Raw genomic sequence first — 16,117 nt, 5'->3', positions numbered from 1 at the left:
TGTAGTTTATTTTTCAGACATATTCCATAGAACTCCCCCTTCCCCCCCCCCCTTTTGGAAGGTGCCAGACTCAAATGTGCTTGGCCTACTTTCTTGCCAAGTTTTTGCTTAGCTCTCCATTGGGATTTCATATTGATTTAAAACATTAAATAATACAATTAATCTCCTCTTCAAGAGGAAGCAGTACAGTGCTCACCTTTTAGTAAATTCTAGTTTTACTTTGACACTCACAGTGCACTGCGTATGTGTGATAGGCATATCTATGATTGAAAATTGTTTTAGCAAGATTCTCTGCTTAGAGAAGTGGCACAATCCTGCCAGCTCTCAGAAGTGCTTAGAGGAGTCAGCAGGCAGGAGGCTTGACCTACAGCGCTAAGTGCAAAGAACAGAGGAAATGCAGTAAAAGCCAGAAGGCAGAATATCTTTCAGCCGTTTTCGGGCTGTTAACTTTATCACTTGGAACATAGACTGCTTTGGCATGCTGTACATGGCTATATAGCTTACTGTGCCTTAGAAACTTTCCATTTGCCCCGGACACCTGCGAGCCTGTCGGAYGGTGCTGACGCAGGACACGCGCTGCACTTGCAGGCCCTGCAGTAGCTCCTGAGCAGCCTCCGTGCGGAACTTCAGGTGTTGCTTTTGGCATGTAAATCTGACTGGCTAGTGGTCTGACCCGCAGAGGGACGGTCTGGCAGAGACCTTCTTGGCAGCAGCTGGGGTCAGCAGAGAGGCTGAAGCTCAGGGGTGTTTGTTTAAGCAGATGGGACTGTTGGCCGAGCGGTTTTCTTTGAGAGGTTCTCACAAGTACCCTTCCCTTGATGGTGTCCATACTTGCTCACTTCCCAGGCACACTGGAAACTTATCTATTTTCTTGAGCTTTTTAGGAAGAGATAGTATTAGATTTAGGCTGTCTGGTCTGGAGTACACTTTTAGTGATATATTTTTATAATCTATAACTGAGAGTGTTGACCAAAGCAATAAATAAAAAAGTGCAATGCAAAGGCTTTATTTTTTTATTTGCACATATCTATATAGAGATTTCTATAGATAGATGTTTTTTCATTATATTAATACTAATTCTACTAATGCATACCTGCAAACATTGTTTAAAAATATCAGTTTAAAAATATATTAGTAACTACTTGAGTTGTTGAAGAATTATTTTTACAAATGCACAGAAAGCTCAAGATGATTTTGCCATCTCAAATAGTTTTCTGCTTGATAGTTTTTAGTCTAAATTTTATCAGTTCCAAAAAAAAAAAATTCATTCTCTCAGCTGAAATGACTTGCCTTTCCCTTTATTGTGTTCCCAAAAATGGCTGAACACAGAAATTGTTGCTTTTTGTGGATTCCCATAGCCAGCTGGCTGGCATTGTATGTGACCTATTAATATATATTGATCTCTCATCCTGTTTAGGTATTCTTCTGTATATTTTATCTAAACCTTTGTTCCCCAAAGTAGTGGGAGGAAAAAACTTCAGAAACTCAATAGATTACACAGAGATCCAAGCATACAAGAGTGTGGCTGCCCCTCACCTGTGTTTAGGCTGTACCACAGTTGACTTGCTTTTTGCTATTTTTAAGGCATTAAAGCAACCCCCAGGGGTCATGCAAACTTAAGTCCTTAAGACTAAAGAAAACCTACTGTGGTTAAAGGAGGAAGAAACATTTTATGAAGCAAAAAACAAAAACAACAACAAAAAAATACCCCAAAAAACAAAAAATGCAAGTGTGGCTCAGTCGGACTTTTTTAGTTCAAAACAATTAGGTTATTATTTTGGAAGTTTTATTGCTTAAACTAGTAGCATGTAGAAGTGCCAGCTAAAATAGGGCCTTTTACTAGGAGTTATACAAGCACAGTGTACACTGCTTTCCAAGAGCTTGCAGTCTAAATTGATACATGGTAAGGAAAGGGAAAGCAGCAAACAGGGACAACAGTTAGAGAAATGGTGCATACTTATCACATACATTCCTGACCTGTTACTTTTACTGAGGTGTATACATGCTTATTGGGTTATTTTCTATACTTTACTATTTGTTAAATATTTTTGATGTATAGGAGTGAGAAAAGATGAGACTGCTAAATTTTGCATAGGTTTTGGTAGGCTTTTGTTTTGATTTGTTTTTTGTTGGTTGTTTTTCTTTGTTTTAAAGCCCCAGCTCCTGGTGTCATGATTATGTGAGACTCTTGACTCATCTTTATGGTAGTGAAGGGAACTGGGGGAAAAAAAAGAACTTCTGTAGACTAAAATCCCCAAAACCAAGAAGTTGACATTTCTTTCAAATGGGAAAAATCTTTTAAAAACTGGTTTCCTGCTGTTTTAAGCTTGATTCCTGATCTTTATAGGGTTTGGATTTGAAACTGCACATTCAGGAAGGGTAAAAGAAAAAAGAGGATTGTAATGAGAGAATGTGCAAAGCTGAAATAATGAGAATGGAGGTAGCTGGCACAAAGAGCCCTTAGCAGAGGGGAGAAAGGGTGTTCAGCATAACCACAGAAAGCTTTCTGTGGTTGTACACTTCAGGGTCCCAAGTGTCGGACAGACAGAAGTGGCAAGATAGTGTATGGGTGGACAGGTTGGAGAGGGGGGAGAGGAGGAGAAGAAATGTGAATTGCTTGAAAAGAGGGATGGGATGGAGCAGGAACCACTTGGGACTACTGTCCCCTTTTAGACAGTTATAAACGATCAGTTGCCCAACACCTTGGGATCTAATTCTGCCCTCACTGCGCTGCATACTGGGAGATCTGGTTACAGCTTGGTCTGTTTTTAGTGTGAAAGGGATGCATTTATATCCCAGGCGCAGTCTTGAGCAGTGCTTTACAAAGGCTTACTAGGTCTTGCAAAGCTGTCTAATGTGTGCCACAGAGTGCATTAGTGTTGCAGTGGGAGTACGGGGTGACCTCCCGCAACCCGATCCTCAGGCGCGCTTGTAAATGGCAATGAGACATGCCCTGTGCATGGCACATGAGCAGGGTCAACAGGCTGCATTGAGAGGTGATGCTAGGAGGGAATGAACTGAACCAAAATAATTGGGTATATAGAATTTGTATATTTAAAAAAAAACCCAGCATTCTGAAGGATCCATTAATTTAAGGAGATTGTATTGAAACATCCAGTTACTTTGGAAATCCTTCATATCTCCTGTACTGTTGCCTGTTATAAAACAACATGCCCTTGGAGCTGCTGCCTGTGAACTGGCTGCAGTGTCAATGCTCTCAGCTCGCACTGGCTGGGGGTGAGGGAGCAGGCACTGCTGCTGGGGCGGCTTTGGGAGGCAGTCTCCTGCATCCCTCCCACCACGGGGAGGACGTTAGAATTGCGCTGGAAGAAAAGGAGAGTAGAGGCTGTGTTGGATCATCCGATCAGTTGCTCTGCTTTTGCAGGATTCTGCTGCGTGGGGTGTTCTCCTGTTTTATTAAATTTAACTTTTAAATGTCTCAGGTGATAGGTATTGCTTCTGGCTATTCTCCCACTTTTCCTAAAATCTTACTATTTATTTTAGATCTCTTCTTTCTTAGAGTACTTTAATAGGATAACAGTTGTTCTTCCTATTCATTTGTGGTTTGTTCAGAAGAAGGGTAACTCAAATTTCTTCCCACAGTCCTTCTACACACACAGGTCTTGATAGAGGATGTAGGTCATTGGGATGACAGGAGTGGGGCTTGGTGGTCCTCTTACCTGGTTTGGGAGAAAACAGATTCCTAAGTATAGCCAGGCCATTGCAGGAGACAGTAAGCACAGCTGCTCTGTAACAGTGCAGGTATCAAATGAATTGCTGGAGTTTCTTCTTCTCCATGGAACAAACCCCTTTTTGGCATGTCAATAAGCTTATTGTAAGGGACATTAAAAGTTATTTAGGAGAAAAGTGTCTCCTAGTGGAGGAAAAAAAAAAAAAAGGGAAGGTTTAAAAAAAAAAAAAATCCAACATGGTTAATCCCAATGTGTGGCTTTAGTACAAGGAGAGGGTATTTCTCCCTTTCTCCTCCCCCTACAGAGAAAACACTGAATTCATTTACAACAGCCAAAAATGCAGTGTCCTGGATGAGAGAGAATACTGATAGAAAAATGCATGCAGATGAGCTACGTGTCTAGCTTGTGCTTAACAACAACAACAACAACAACAACAACAAAGTATGTAAATACAGTAACTGTAAGGACAGTTACATTCTGTTATAGATTATTCATTTCAATAAGCAGAATCCACAAAGCCCAAAGTGGTGGTGGTTCATCAAATCATTCTAGCAGCCTTCAGCGTTGAAGATCTGGCTTTGGCATTTAAGCTCTCACGGGGAAGTTGGAGCCCATCTGTAGTGCCATGCTCTCTATAGCTTTTGGTAGCTGCAGAACATTAGGCTGTTTCTGATATTCCCATAGTTGAACAGTAGTGGTTGCTTTAGGGCTGACATGCTTGTTTAAGTTTGTTATATATGAATTCTAATACTTAATAATTGGTAGCCAGAAATTCTAGAGTTTTGCTATAGAACCATAGTAACTATTTCTCTAAAAAAAAAAATCAAGCTTTTATATCCTTCTACTTTTGCCTGTATCCTGCCCACCTCAGAGGATTTACTAAGTAGAAGCACTCATCTTAAAATACAAATGTTGTCTTAAGCTTATTCCATTATTCAAGAAATGTTTAGTATAACCCTGTCATTTTCTTATAGTGATCCAGCTGCCAAAGCTCTCTGGGAGTCCTTTATGAACCTCAAACAAAAGGAAGCTGTGATGGAGGCTAGGAGACACCTTGTGGAGGCTGCAAGCAGGGAAAATTTACCTATTAAGATGAGCATGGGTGAGTAGTGTGATGTATCCTTCCTGGCATAGTGGCAATGTGGAAGATGATGTCAGCTCCTATTCTTCCACCTAATCCTTTCTGAAACACTCTACAGCCATCTTTGCCAACTGATTTTGATGAGCTTTGTGGCTACAGTGGAATCTTTCTGGTATGAAAGTGTGATGCAGGTGTATGTTAGAGCTCAGGTGTTTTCTTTTAAATGCAACAACTTTAAAAAAAGATTGAGAGCAGTTGTGAAGCAATGGTGGTCTATGAAAAAGGATTGTAAAGCTGTGCAAATGGTTAGCAATGCTGCTTGTTTTTGTTCTACAAAGCATGAGAATTCAGGTATCTTTAAAATGTTGGCAGGACTCCTGTCTTTGGCAGGCAGGAATTATAGATAACAGCTGATCAGATGAAATTTGTGCAGATCTTGTATATAATTACATAATATAGGTAGCAAGGCTTATGTGGAGTGAGGCTGCCTAACTCAAGAGAGTTTAAGCTGAAAGCCATGTCTGAGCACTCTTTACACCTCAATTTTTTGAAATATCAAAGGTATAGAATATAAAAAAAATTATTTTCAACAGCTTTTTTTGGTACCTTGTTCTCATTATATGCCATATCCTGTGAAACACAAGAATTAATGTTAGGCTTACAAAAATAATGAAATGCAAAAAAGACTATGGTATAGAGCAATAGCATGCATTCTGAGACTATTTTATGTTGAGGTCTTCATCAAGAGAAGAAGTGTATGGATTTACTCATAGAACAAAAATAATGGGCTTTTATCTGGGACTCCAGAGTTAACTGCCAAGATATTGTAGAGCAATTAGATGTACAGCCAACTCATGAACTCTAACAACTATAACATTTCATATATTGTATGGTCTTTACAAATTCCTAGAGCATACCTTTAGTAGATTATTAATCAGAAATACAAGATCTGTATAACAGTAATGCTGTAAGCTGTTTTAAAGAAATGGATGGAGAGCAGCTGTGAGAGGGCTATTAAGAATCTATCTGAAGGAGAGAAAGCACAGTAAATGAGAATCTTGTTTAAGCTTTCTCTGGTAATGTGTGTCTGCATATTTGCCATAATAACATTTAAAAAAAAACCCACCATATTTAATGTGTCCTAACATAAATAAATAAATAAGACCTTGCTAATGTTGGAATTCAGCTTTGTTTTAAAAATAATTGCTTCCTGTCTTTGAGACGTAACAATCCATCTACCACTTTTACTGCTTTGTGTAAGTGATGAGATCAGCCTCCCTTTCCTCTGTTCCCTTCCCCTGATATCCAGTGAAGGTTGCAATAGCCCTGGTTATTAATAATATTAGCTGATATTTCTTTGATGGCAGCCTAAATGTCTGACCTATGATGGTAGTGATACCACACCTCCTCCTTTGGAACATATAAGAGTTGATGGTAAAACAAATTTCTGATGCTTGGGGCTTTTTTCCATGCTTGAGACTTGGTTCACTTTGAAGGATGAAGCATAAGTTGAATTGTAGCTATAATTTACTAAGCTTTGTACCTGTTTGTCATTTATTTTGTGAATTGTATATTTATCTTGTACTAGAATCGTAATCAGTTTTAACTTCATGGCTAACTTTATAGCTGAACTTGAAGTGAGAAACAAAATTGGAGGCAGTCTAGTAAATGATAAACGGGAAAAAGTGAGAAACAAGGAAAGGAGGGCAGTGCAGTCACCAAAATCAAAACTTCTTACTGAATATAAATGCAGAAAAACTGAAACTCATGCCAAGATATGACRTTGTCCAGTGATGTTTATAAACAACTCATTAGAACAGAGCTACATCCTCAGGGTATTTATTGCTCATCTGTCATGCTACAGAACATCTTACGGCTCTGCAGGGCAGTGTTGTCTATCAATTGTTTCGTTTGCTGAGAACGACCAGTCCTAGTGGCCTGCTCTCTTCCCGATTGTTGTGTTAGCTACGTGTGTTTGTGTGTAGTCAAAAGGCTGCTTGCTTCCACTATGACTGTGATAGGAGGCAATGCTGGCTGGAGAGATGGGCAGTGCTTTCAGTCTGTCTTCTCTGCTCCTGGACTTGAGTTCTTATGATCTTACCTTGGTTTCTACATATAATGAAAGATCTTGGTGGATTCTGTGCTGTCTGTTGTTACTTGGGAGTTGAATGCTGGTTTTCCCAATACTTGAGGTATTTTCTGGGTGTTTTATGGCCCTGTCTAATCAAATGTCACTGAGGCATCATTTTCTAGCATGAAAGTTGCCTCCTACTCACTTTTTACTAAGACTAGCTGTGCCAGAAGGTAAGAGTATATATTTTTTTACTTTTATTTTTTTCTTTTTCCCCCTGAAAATGAGGAGTGAACTACATCTGAAAGCAAAACAAAATTGTTTTGTGTAGTTGGGCCCTCCTGCAGTGGCTACCTGCCTGAAAAACTGTATCATGTGTGACACTGACAGCATGTGAGTCCTGCTTGGCAGTGAGAAACCCTATCTCATCCTGTTTCGATATTTTCAGAGCAACAAAGAAAAACTTCTGCCATTTACTGGGCTCTGAAAGGCATATAACTTTTCATTATTTTGAAACTACTGTAGTAGTTTATGAATTGACAAGAGAAAGAGGAGTGAACTTGGAACCCTCTGCCCCAGCTCTTCCATTTTTAATAGCATTTATATGATTTTAAAGAAAAGAGAAATGAAGGAAATGAACAATTTTGGCCACGTTTTTTGAGCTGAGTGGATTGGAGTGCTGGTTTTGGGTGGTCTTGATTTATATATTATTCTTAGTAGTGGTATCAACAAAAATGGTAGTCTGGAACGTCTTGGAAGTCCTATAGACTATTTCATAAGGGTTCAGTGTATAAGGAGGGTAGTTCAAGATAGGATGAACAGAGCTGGCAACATTTTGTTGAAAGTTTTGGTGGATGGCCTCTTGGAGCAAGTACAATTTCAAGTTTAAAAGACTATCCCCGTAATATTTGTACATTATCATTTAATTAATCCATTCCACCTATAAATACATAACATAAGTATATGGCTTTTTTAAGATTTGTTGTGGAGTTTAGTAATAGTGTCAGTATTTACTCTTGGGGAGTACTTATTTGGTGTTACTTACTGTTGGCATCCTGAAATTGAGACTGCTGCCTCACAGGAGACTTGAGATGCTTTTGGAGACATCTGCCTTCTGTCTAGATGTGTTTCCTAAGGCAGTGTATGATTGCATGTAAACAGTAGGTGGAGCTGTCTTTTGCTAGGAGCCTAGATTAAAAAAAAACAACAAATATTTGGAATATTTTAGTGCCTTATTATTTAAAGAAGCTTAAAAAGAACAAAATCAACACCATTTTGCCTCTGAGGCAACTGCATATTTGTTTTAGATGCACAAGTGAATGCTGATAAATATCTGGTGAAGATAAATACTTATGAAGTCTTGTTCAGATACCCCATTGTGTAGATTGCAGAGATGTTAATTATTTTGGTATAGTAGAAATACTGGCATTTACGGAAATTTATTTTATTTAAAGAATTAAGTTTGTTTTTAAAAAGCTTTTTAGAAGACAGTCTGGAAGATTTTATTAATGGTGTTATGGTGGGATTTATAACATTCTGGTAAATTAAAGTGAGATTGTAAATCCTGGGAAGGGATTACTTGTGCTTAACCCTTAAAGCAAGTGACTGTGGTGAGCTCTATTCTGATGCAAGTCTGACCTGCAGTACAGCAGAAAGGGTGCTGCTTTTTTCTACTCCTTTACTTCCTGTTCCCTTCTTCATAGGTCTGGTGTGTATCTTAATCATCTTTTGAATGTGGTAGGCCATGAGTCTGTTGTTGAAAGCTTTGCTATTAGCATAGTATTTGGCAGTAATAAAAACTTTGCTACAAATGTCCTTCTGTTGTTTCAAAACTACCCTTGCTTTTCTGTTTGAAAAGAGCACAGTAAACCTTGACTGAGTCTGAATTCCTTTATTGTGTCTCCTCACTGGCATGGAGACTGCTGAAGGTTCAAACATTGGTATAGTAACAGAAAGCACTGCACGCTCTTACATGAGCCATTGCTAATAGAAAAGCCTTTTGGCTTCTTTCCATTAAAACTGTACAGAATACACTTTAAAAATCAAGCTTAATACAAAATTATCAAAACCTCTGGCTTTATGAAATAAAGATGACCACTAACTTTTTCAGATGGGCTGGTGAACTCCTTGAGTATGGGTTGAACTGAACTATGAAACTTGTTTGGTAGAAATGAGGTGATCCTAATGTTTTGGCCTGGAGATATGATATAACATTTTGAGTCGGAAAGGTAACTAAAAATGGACAGGAAAATGCTGGGGAAATACCTTATCTAAAAACATTAAGCATATAAAGAATACAAAATAGGCTTTTTTTCTTTTAATTAAAAATTGCTTTGAGCTACAACAGTGTTTAACATGCTATTTCATCTTGGCAAGATCGGTGTAAATATGTTTAAGACTCAATGCTGTCGATTCCTGGATTAAAGTCTGGGAATAAAAGCTACCAGCCAAGAAAATGAGCTGTAAAAGAAGAAGAAAAAAAAAAAGTAGACGGGTACACACACATCCTTCCAGATAAATCATTGAGTCTGGTCTCAGCTCTCCTTAATCCACTGTGTCCTCCCATTAGGACAATTTGGTGGAAGAGGCAAGCGATGAGACCGTGTCAAGCGGGGTTTGAGATCCCCACGAGGGGAGGAGAAGGCCGAGCAGCACTGCAGGGCTTGGAGCAGCCTGTGGGGTGCTTGGCCCCGCTGTGCAGCATGTCTCTGAGGAACGGACGGGGCAGGGTGTAAGGGCCAGACTTCTCCTTGGTGCTTGGCAGATGCTAAGGCCTCCTGTTATGCAGAGAGGTGGTCAAATTGTAGACTGCTTCTTGGGGTATCCTGTGCGTTTCTTTGTTGCCTGTTTACCTGGTCTTCAAAACAGCTAGGAGAGCAAGCCGCAGAACCTGAGAGGCAGCAGTCAAAGCTTCCCTCAGCACGTCTTCACAGAGCAGACCGATTCCAGCATCAGCTCAGCTGAGAGCGGCCTGCCTTAGCTTAAGGGTCCTGCATTCCCCCCGCGCATCTCGTCTTACAGCCCCAGGAGCTCGCGGGTACTCTCTGAGCTGTTGTCCCAAGGGAAGGGAAGGCTGGGCCGCTCCTCTCGTTGCACAGCCTGGATCCCGAGTAAGCCATTCCTGAGCATGTTCATCTGCTCTCTTCCTCATCTAAAGTTACAAATTCTACAGCATGAGACTATCTTGCCAAATGGATTTGGGGTGTGTGTGTGGTTTTCTTTTTATTTTCTTTTATTTTTTCCTTTTCCTCCTCCAGCCTGTTGCAATACAGGGTTCCTGATTTCTCCCCAGGGAGAAACAGTTGAAAAGCCAACTGGAAACTGCTGTGTCCCAAATGTTGAAGATGCTAGCAAATAATAGAATTTAATTCTCCTTGTTGGAATTATGCTCAAACACTGGAAATACATAAAAATTAATGGGCGGCTTATGCACAGTTACTTAGGCTTACTGTTGTTGTTTGTGTTTGTTCTATAGTGGCAAGAGCTTGAGGACCGAAAAAGAGTTATTGTGCCAGGTGCAAACACAGGCTGTTAGTCTTTAATACCAATGAGTTTAAAGGAAATTGCAACTGGTGGAGCTGGGCGGTATACGGATGCTGTGTATTTTATGATGAGGAAACGTTTGATGAGGAAACGTTTGAAGCAATTAAGGGTACCGTAAACGATTGAAGATTCTTATACAGCTCTATCAGTCTCATAGCTGCTGGCCTAGCTGCTTCATCCTTCCCTTAAATGGTTTTTCAGTACGCTGTATTCCTGCATAGTTTAGGGGAAACACCCCTTCACATCTACTTGTTATTTGTGTGTTTGTATATGTTTAAAGGCAGAGTATCAATTTGACCTATAAAATACAGGTTTGTCTGGCAAACTAAAACATTAAAATCCATTTTATTGAGGAGAGAAGAGAGGAAAAATTTTTGATAGAATGCCTGTGTTAAATACACATCCCATCTGAAAAACTACCATGAAATATTTAATTTTCATCTTAATTGTTGATCTGAAAAGAATGACGTGGAACCCCACTGGATTCTCCTAGTAGGATGACTGGTATGCGAATGGTTTTGAAGTGGTCCTGGAAGTTATTAAATCCTGTTATCTAGTTAAAGGAAACATGCTAAATTTAGGAAGGGAGACTGAGGTAGATAATATGAAATGTATTCATAAGAAAATGAAATAAATTTTAACCAAAACAGGTTAACAGAAATGTTTTAATCCAAAGCTGAAATTGCTCAGAGTAGTTTTCAGGGAAAAAAATACTTTAATACTTTTCAGGAAAAATTTTTTTATTTGACTGAAGTATTTAGGTACCATTGTTTACCCTAAGCTCTTGTTGCAACATTTAGATTATTATTCTGTGACTAAATATTCCTGCAGAAATAACAGTTCCTAGGTTAAGCGAGTTTTCAAGGTTTTGGGAAAAGTATTTGTCTCTTACTGTAGTCTTGTGTTTGTTCAGTGAATCTACTGCATGCTATATAGTCTCTTATGGTATAAGATCAGTAATGGTTCAAGCCCTAATAAAATTGTAAGGCCTGTCATACTTGTGTCTTGTAGCTCGTTCACTTTGCACTTTACTGCTGTAAAACCACTAGCAGATGGAAGCTAGACACAGAACCTTGTGCAGTGATATGAAACAGAGTAATATGCTGGTAGTATGTTATCTTTGATTAAATTATAGTTGGCACAAGGGTAAAGTACTATTTGGCTAACCTTACTGTTACTTTTAAGAAGGGAGTTTGCTGACAATAGTCTTTCTGTGTATCTGGAGTTTTTGGAAAAAGTCTTTTTTTTTTAATTTTGGTTTTTGTTGTAGACAGCAAACCTAAACACTTAAATTTGAACTTGTGGCCAGGTCGCCTGCCATGTCTGGTTGTGATTAGGATTGAAGATAATTCTTAAAAATTTAAAAGAAAAGGGAAGTGTGCTGCTCTTACAGGGGTTCTGCAAATAAATAAAATAATTATTTATATTCTATGATAATGTAATACTGTAAAGCTTATATTAACTTCAATATGAAGTCTTTTCATCTTAAGAAAAGTATTGTGAAAAGACTATATTAATGTGGTCTTTCTACACAGTTTACGTAATATTCACAGTAGCTTTTGGTAAAGGTTAATATGTAGATGAATATTTGTGAAGTTTTGACATAGGGACTTTTATAGATTTAATGTAAATATACATTTTTATTAACTTTCACACTCTATTTTTAAATTAAAAAGAAATGATTTTGGAGGTTAAAAGTTTAAAAATGTAAACAGTGTTACTTGCACATGTGTTTATTTCAGTGCATGATAATAGATTATCACAAATGAGCAGCTCCACTGCTCCACTTTTACATATAGCCATGCTTTACAAAGCTTATCAAAGATTTTTTTTAAATGACTGTCCTTAAGAGTATTCTGACCATGGTTCATCATGCACTCTCTTAATGTCATTTTCGGCATTCATTTTGAGGTATTAGTCAGGTTAAACCATCTCCTTTGGGAACAATGCAAATTGTTAGTAGATCTAATTGATATTTAGAATTTTAAAATATATCATGGTAGAATTACAATATGCTGTGGAAATAGCAATTTAATTTTATTTGTGTAAATTGTGAATCATGGGTCTCTGAATTGTGTTTGCAAACAGATGTTAATATATATTTAATTCACTTAACAAAAGGGCTAATCAGCTCTTAAAGATAAGCCTGCTATCTGAGTTTTTTTTGTAGAGACTAATAATTAGCATTCTTCTGAGAGAAGTCATAAGTAACAGTACTTTTTAACTAGCTGAGATATCTAGTGAGTCACAGTGGTGTCTAACATGTACCTAAACAAAGAACTTCTTTATCAAACCAACTGAGTTGCTCAGGAAACAATGAAATACTTTCACTTTTTGATTAGTCATTCATCAGTAGTAGATGTAAAGCTAGGTCATTAATCCTGTTATGTAGAAATAAACTGATTTTTATCTATAAACAAAACCTAAAGTATCAGTGATAACCATTAGTTATTGAACAGTGACACAACTCCCTGAAAAGAAGTATTGTATTGCCATCTTCTGTTCTGCGCTAAAAATGATTCAGTAATATTTCAGGTAAACACCTGAAACTTATTTTATTCACTAAGCTTACTTATATCTTTGCTGACATTGACTTCTATTGTATCTTCTTGTTCTTGAAGTATCTAATTAGGCAGCAAAAACCGACAAAATCTTTACCTTTGTTCAGCCAGCTATGTCAAATGCAACACGCCTGTGGTTTTAATGGTTATACAATCTCTAAATTATTTAGAAACCACTGAAAACAGCAGTGATGGCACAAAGAATAGAATAATACTTTATTTGATTCAAAGGTAAATAAAGTAACATGCCAGAAAATGTTAATCTAAAAAAGACTTTGATAAACATTTTGCTTTAATATATAATGTACCACACAGTAGATAAGACACTTTCTATATGTAAAAACTTAACACTGAACAAGTAGTTAAATGCTCAAGTGCTTTGGAAATTATGGGTTGATTTTAAATTTCATTCTCTAGAGAATGGTATTTACAGTAAAACACGTGTGTGTGTACACACACACACCCCACCCAGCATATTGGTCGACTGTACTTTTGTTATGATCAAGACATGGTTAGATAAACAGGAACACGTTCTGTAAGACTCTTGAATCCTGTGTGAAAAACAAAACACTTAAGCCTAAGAAATGGAAATTTACTCTAATTGCTGATATTTATATTTGTGATGAAACAGACTGGTTAGAAATTAGACACTACTTGCTGTACATGTGCTCTCTGATATCTTCATTTAGTAGAGTGTGTCAGCCATAATGATGGTGTTTTACATCAGCAGAAGAGTTCATGAGTATGTGCTGGGAGATACTGATTCCAGTGTCTGCTTGGCACATAACAAAAAAACGTGGCACTTGCATTTTGCTAGAATGCTATGGCGGTTGTGAATATTAGCACTAAGTAGAGGACTGTTTTGTGTGACCTATGAGACAATATAAAGAATTTCAGAATTCGCTTATGCAAATATAAGCACTATGTAGTCAAAAAAGGGGAACAAACTTGAAGGAAATAGTTGAAACTGGTATGGGAGAACTGTAGAGCAAAGTCTCATTGAGAAAGGCCTGTGGCTGCAGGATTTAAACCAAAGATAAATATTGGTGTGCTTATGAATTCTCTAAATGTAACATTTAAAGTGGAATATTGTATTACAGTAAAATTGGGTGACTTGCCCAATACTTTTTTTTTCCTAGAGTAACTGTTCAAGCTTCATAATTCAGACTTGCAAAGAATGACTAGTTACACAGCAGTATGGCAACTTGCATATGTGTGTATTCATACATCGTCATGTTTCCACCCATATTTATCTACTTACCGCCAAAAATGACTGTTAGGGTATTCTCAGTCAGTCCTGTGAATAACGTCCTAAAGAAGAATGACTTCCCTGTCTTTAGGACAATATGCCAAGAACACCGTGAAATACTTAATGTCTGAAAACATACATCTTGGTGCTAAATGACCACATGTGCATATTTTTAAGCCACCTGAAACCCTTTGGGCACATTATTTTAAAACAAATCAGCTGATTTCTGTGAGAAGTTTAAAGCAATTCAGGAGATGATTCAACCAAATCTGCAGATTTCAAGTTGCTTACAGATATGGTGAATTACTGTTTTCAAGGATTAAAAGGCTGGTGACCCTCTGGCTGGGACTTGGGCTAGCGCTCAGTGTTCACTAACCTAGTGAAAGAGGTGAAAAATGAGGTAACAAAATATGTCCATGACACATGGTTAGTCAAGGCTGAGAAGTTGATTTGAGAAACTCCAGAATGCCAGTACTTAGTTGGGTGTTATGACAACAGTTGGAAGTTTAATGTAGATGGCTACTTCTAGGATGCTTAATTCTGGAAGATAACATTTCACCTATTTATTCAAACAGTTCTGAAATTTATTTTAATGTTTGGGGGGCAGCTGGGTAATATTGCAGACATTGGCTAGAGAAAGTTTTTGGGTTTTTTTATACTGATTTAACAGTCAAAAGAGGGAACTGAATGATAGAGTATACAAAGAAGGAAACAATGGGTAAAAGTGGCCACACAGAATACGAAACTCTGAATGGTTTAAAAGAAAAACTCTTAATCCATTTTGAGACACCTGAGCACCTCAAAGTACTCTGAATGTACTGGGAAACTTGAAACTGTAGAAAGTCTAGGCCTCTTAAATCCTAACTGGAGGCCATATTTAGGCATCTAAATATAGGTGCTTAGATTTGAAAATCTTGATCATTATATTAGAATGCATTAGTTGTATTTCTCCTGTCTAATGGATTGATTTGTGTCACAGTAAGGCATGTAAAAGAATTTTGAAATAATGATAGAACAAATTGTTAAGAATGGTTTTCTTTTTTGAATATAAGACTGAGGCTAACTGGGAAAGATAGCTAAAATAGCATGACACTTGTATAAACATAAATGATCTATATAGGTAAACTCTCTAAACAAGGATTTAATGATCCCATACAAATCTAGTGATAAACTACTTTTGCGATAACTAACTCAAGCCCAGCCAGATTAGTAGTTGCGTGTCTATTCCCTTTTCAACTTGATGATTTGAAAAATGGTAGACCCTCGACTTCAGAGCTAGACACCCCACCTTGTGTTCCCGCACCCTCTGACCCAATGTATCGACACTGCAAGCTGCCATTGCAACGCCCTTGTACTCATCCAAGACTTCATCCTGCTACTCCCATGTCCTCAAAAGCCACTGCCACACACAGCTTCAAATGTGTGGCAGGTTAAAACCCTGAAGATCCATCACTCTGAAGTGGCCTCAGATGCTTTGGGAGGCCCACAGTGGGCAAGAAAGTGTGGCTAAGCTCAAATGCCTGTGCCTGGCAGCTATACCTAAGGTGGGAGGGAGACCAGTGGTCAGTCAGGGCCACCAGGGAAGGAAGACAGACCACGAGCTATTGCTTGAAGGAAGGCAGACCACTCTAAGCAAGGCAGACTACAAGCTCTTACTCAGTGACAGAGTCCAGCTGGGTGCAGGGAAAGAGAGGCTACTGCTGCTGTGCAGTTTGCGGGTGTAGTTGAGGGACTGCCCCGTCCCCCAGGACAGACCTATCCTGGGATTGTTTTAGTGGTGACTTGCTGTTTGTGCTCTTACCTGTGCCTGTGAAATTGGATGGCCCCTGCTGCTCTGGTAATTGAAGAGGGAGAGCAGTTTACAGGTGGCTGTAAACCCAGGAGCAGATGGGTTTGTGTTTATGGGAGATGAGGATATTT

General features: G+C 38.4%; 1 protein-coding gene across 1 annotated transcript in view; it reads left to right on the top strand.

Moving 5' to 3' along the window:
- Positions 1 to 16,117, top strand: part of SCFD2 (sec1 family domain containing 2) — a gene marked incomplete at its 5' end in the record, with an annotated part of 220,479 nt that overhangs the window by 35,140 nt on the left and 169,222 nt on the right. Inside the window, one exon of the mRNA XM_026087925.1 lies at positions 4,667 to 4,794. Within this exon, the coding sequence (XP_025943710.1) occupies positions 4,667 to 4,794 (128 nt within the window). The remainder of the gene's footprint in view (positions 1 to 4,666; positions 4,795 to 16,117) is intronic.

This window comes from Apteryx rowi, unplaced genomic scaffold (assembly GCF_003343035.1).
Source record: "Apteryx rowi isolate R43461 unplaced genomic scaffold, aptRow1 scaffold_740, whole genome shotgun sequence".
In the NCBI taxonomy this organism is placed as follows: Eukaryota; Metazoa; Chordata; class Aves; order Apterygiformes; family Apterygidae; genus Apteryx; species Apteryx rowi.
Note: the sequence above shows the minus strand (reverse complement) of the source record. Positions and strands in the feature narration are given on the sequence as shown.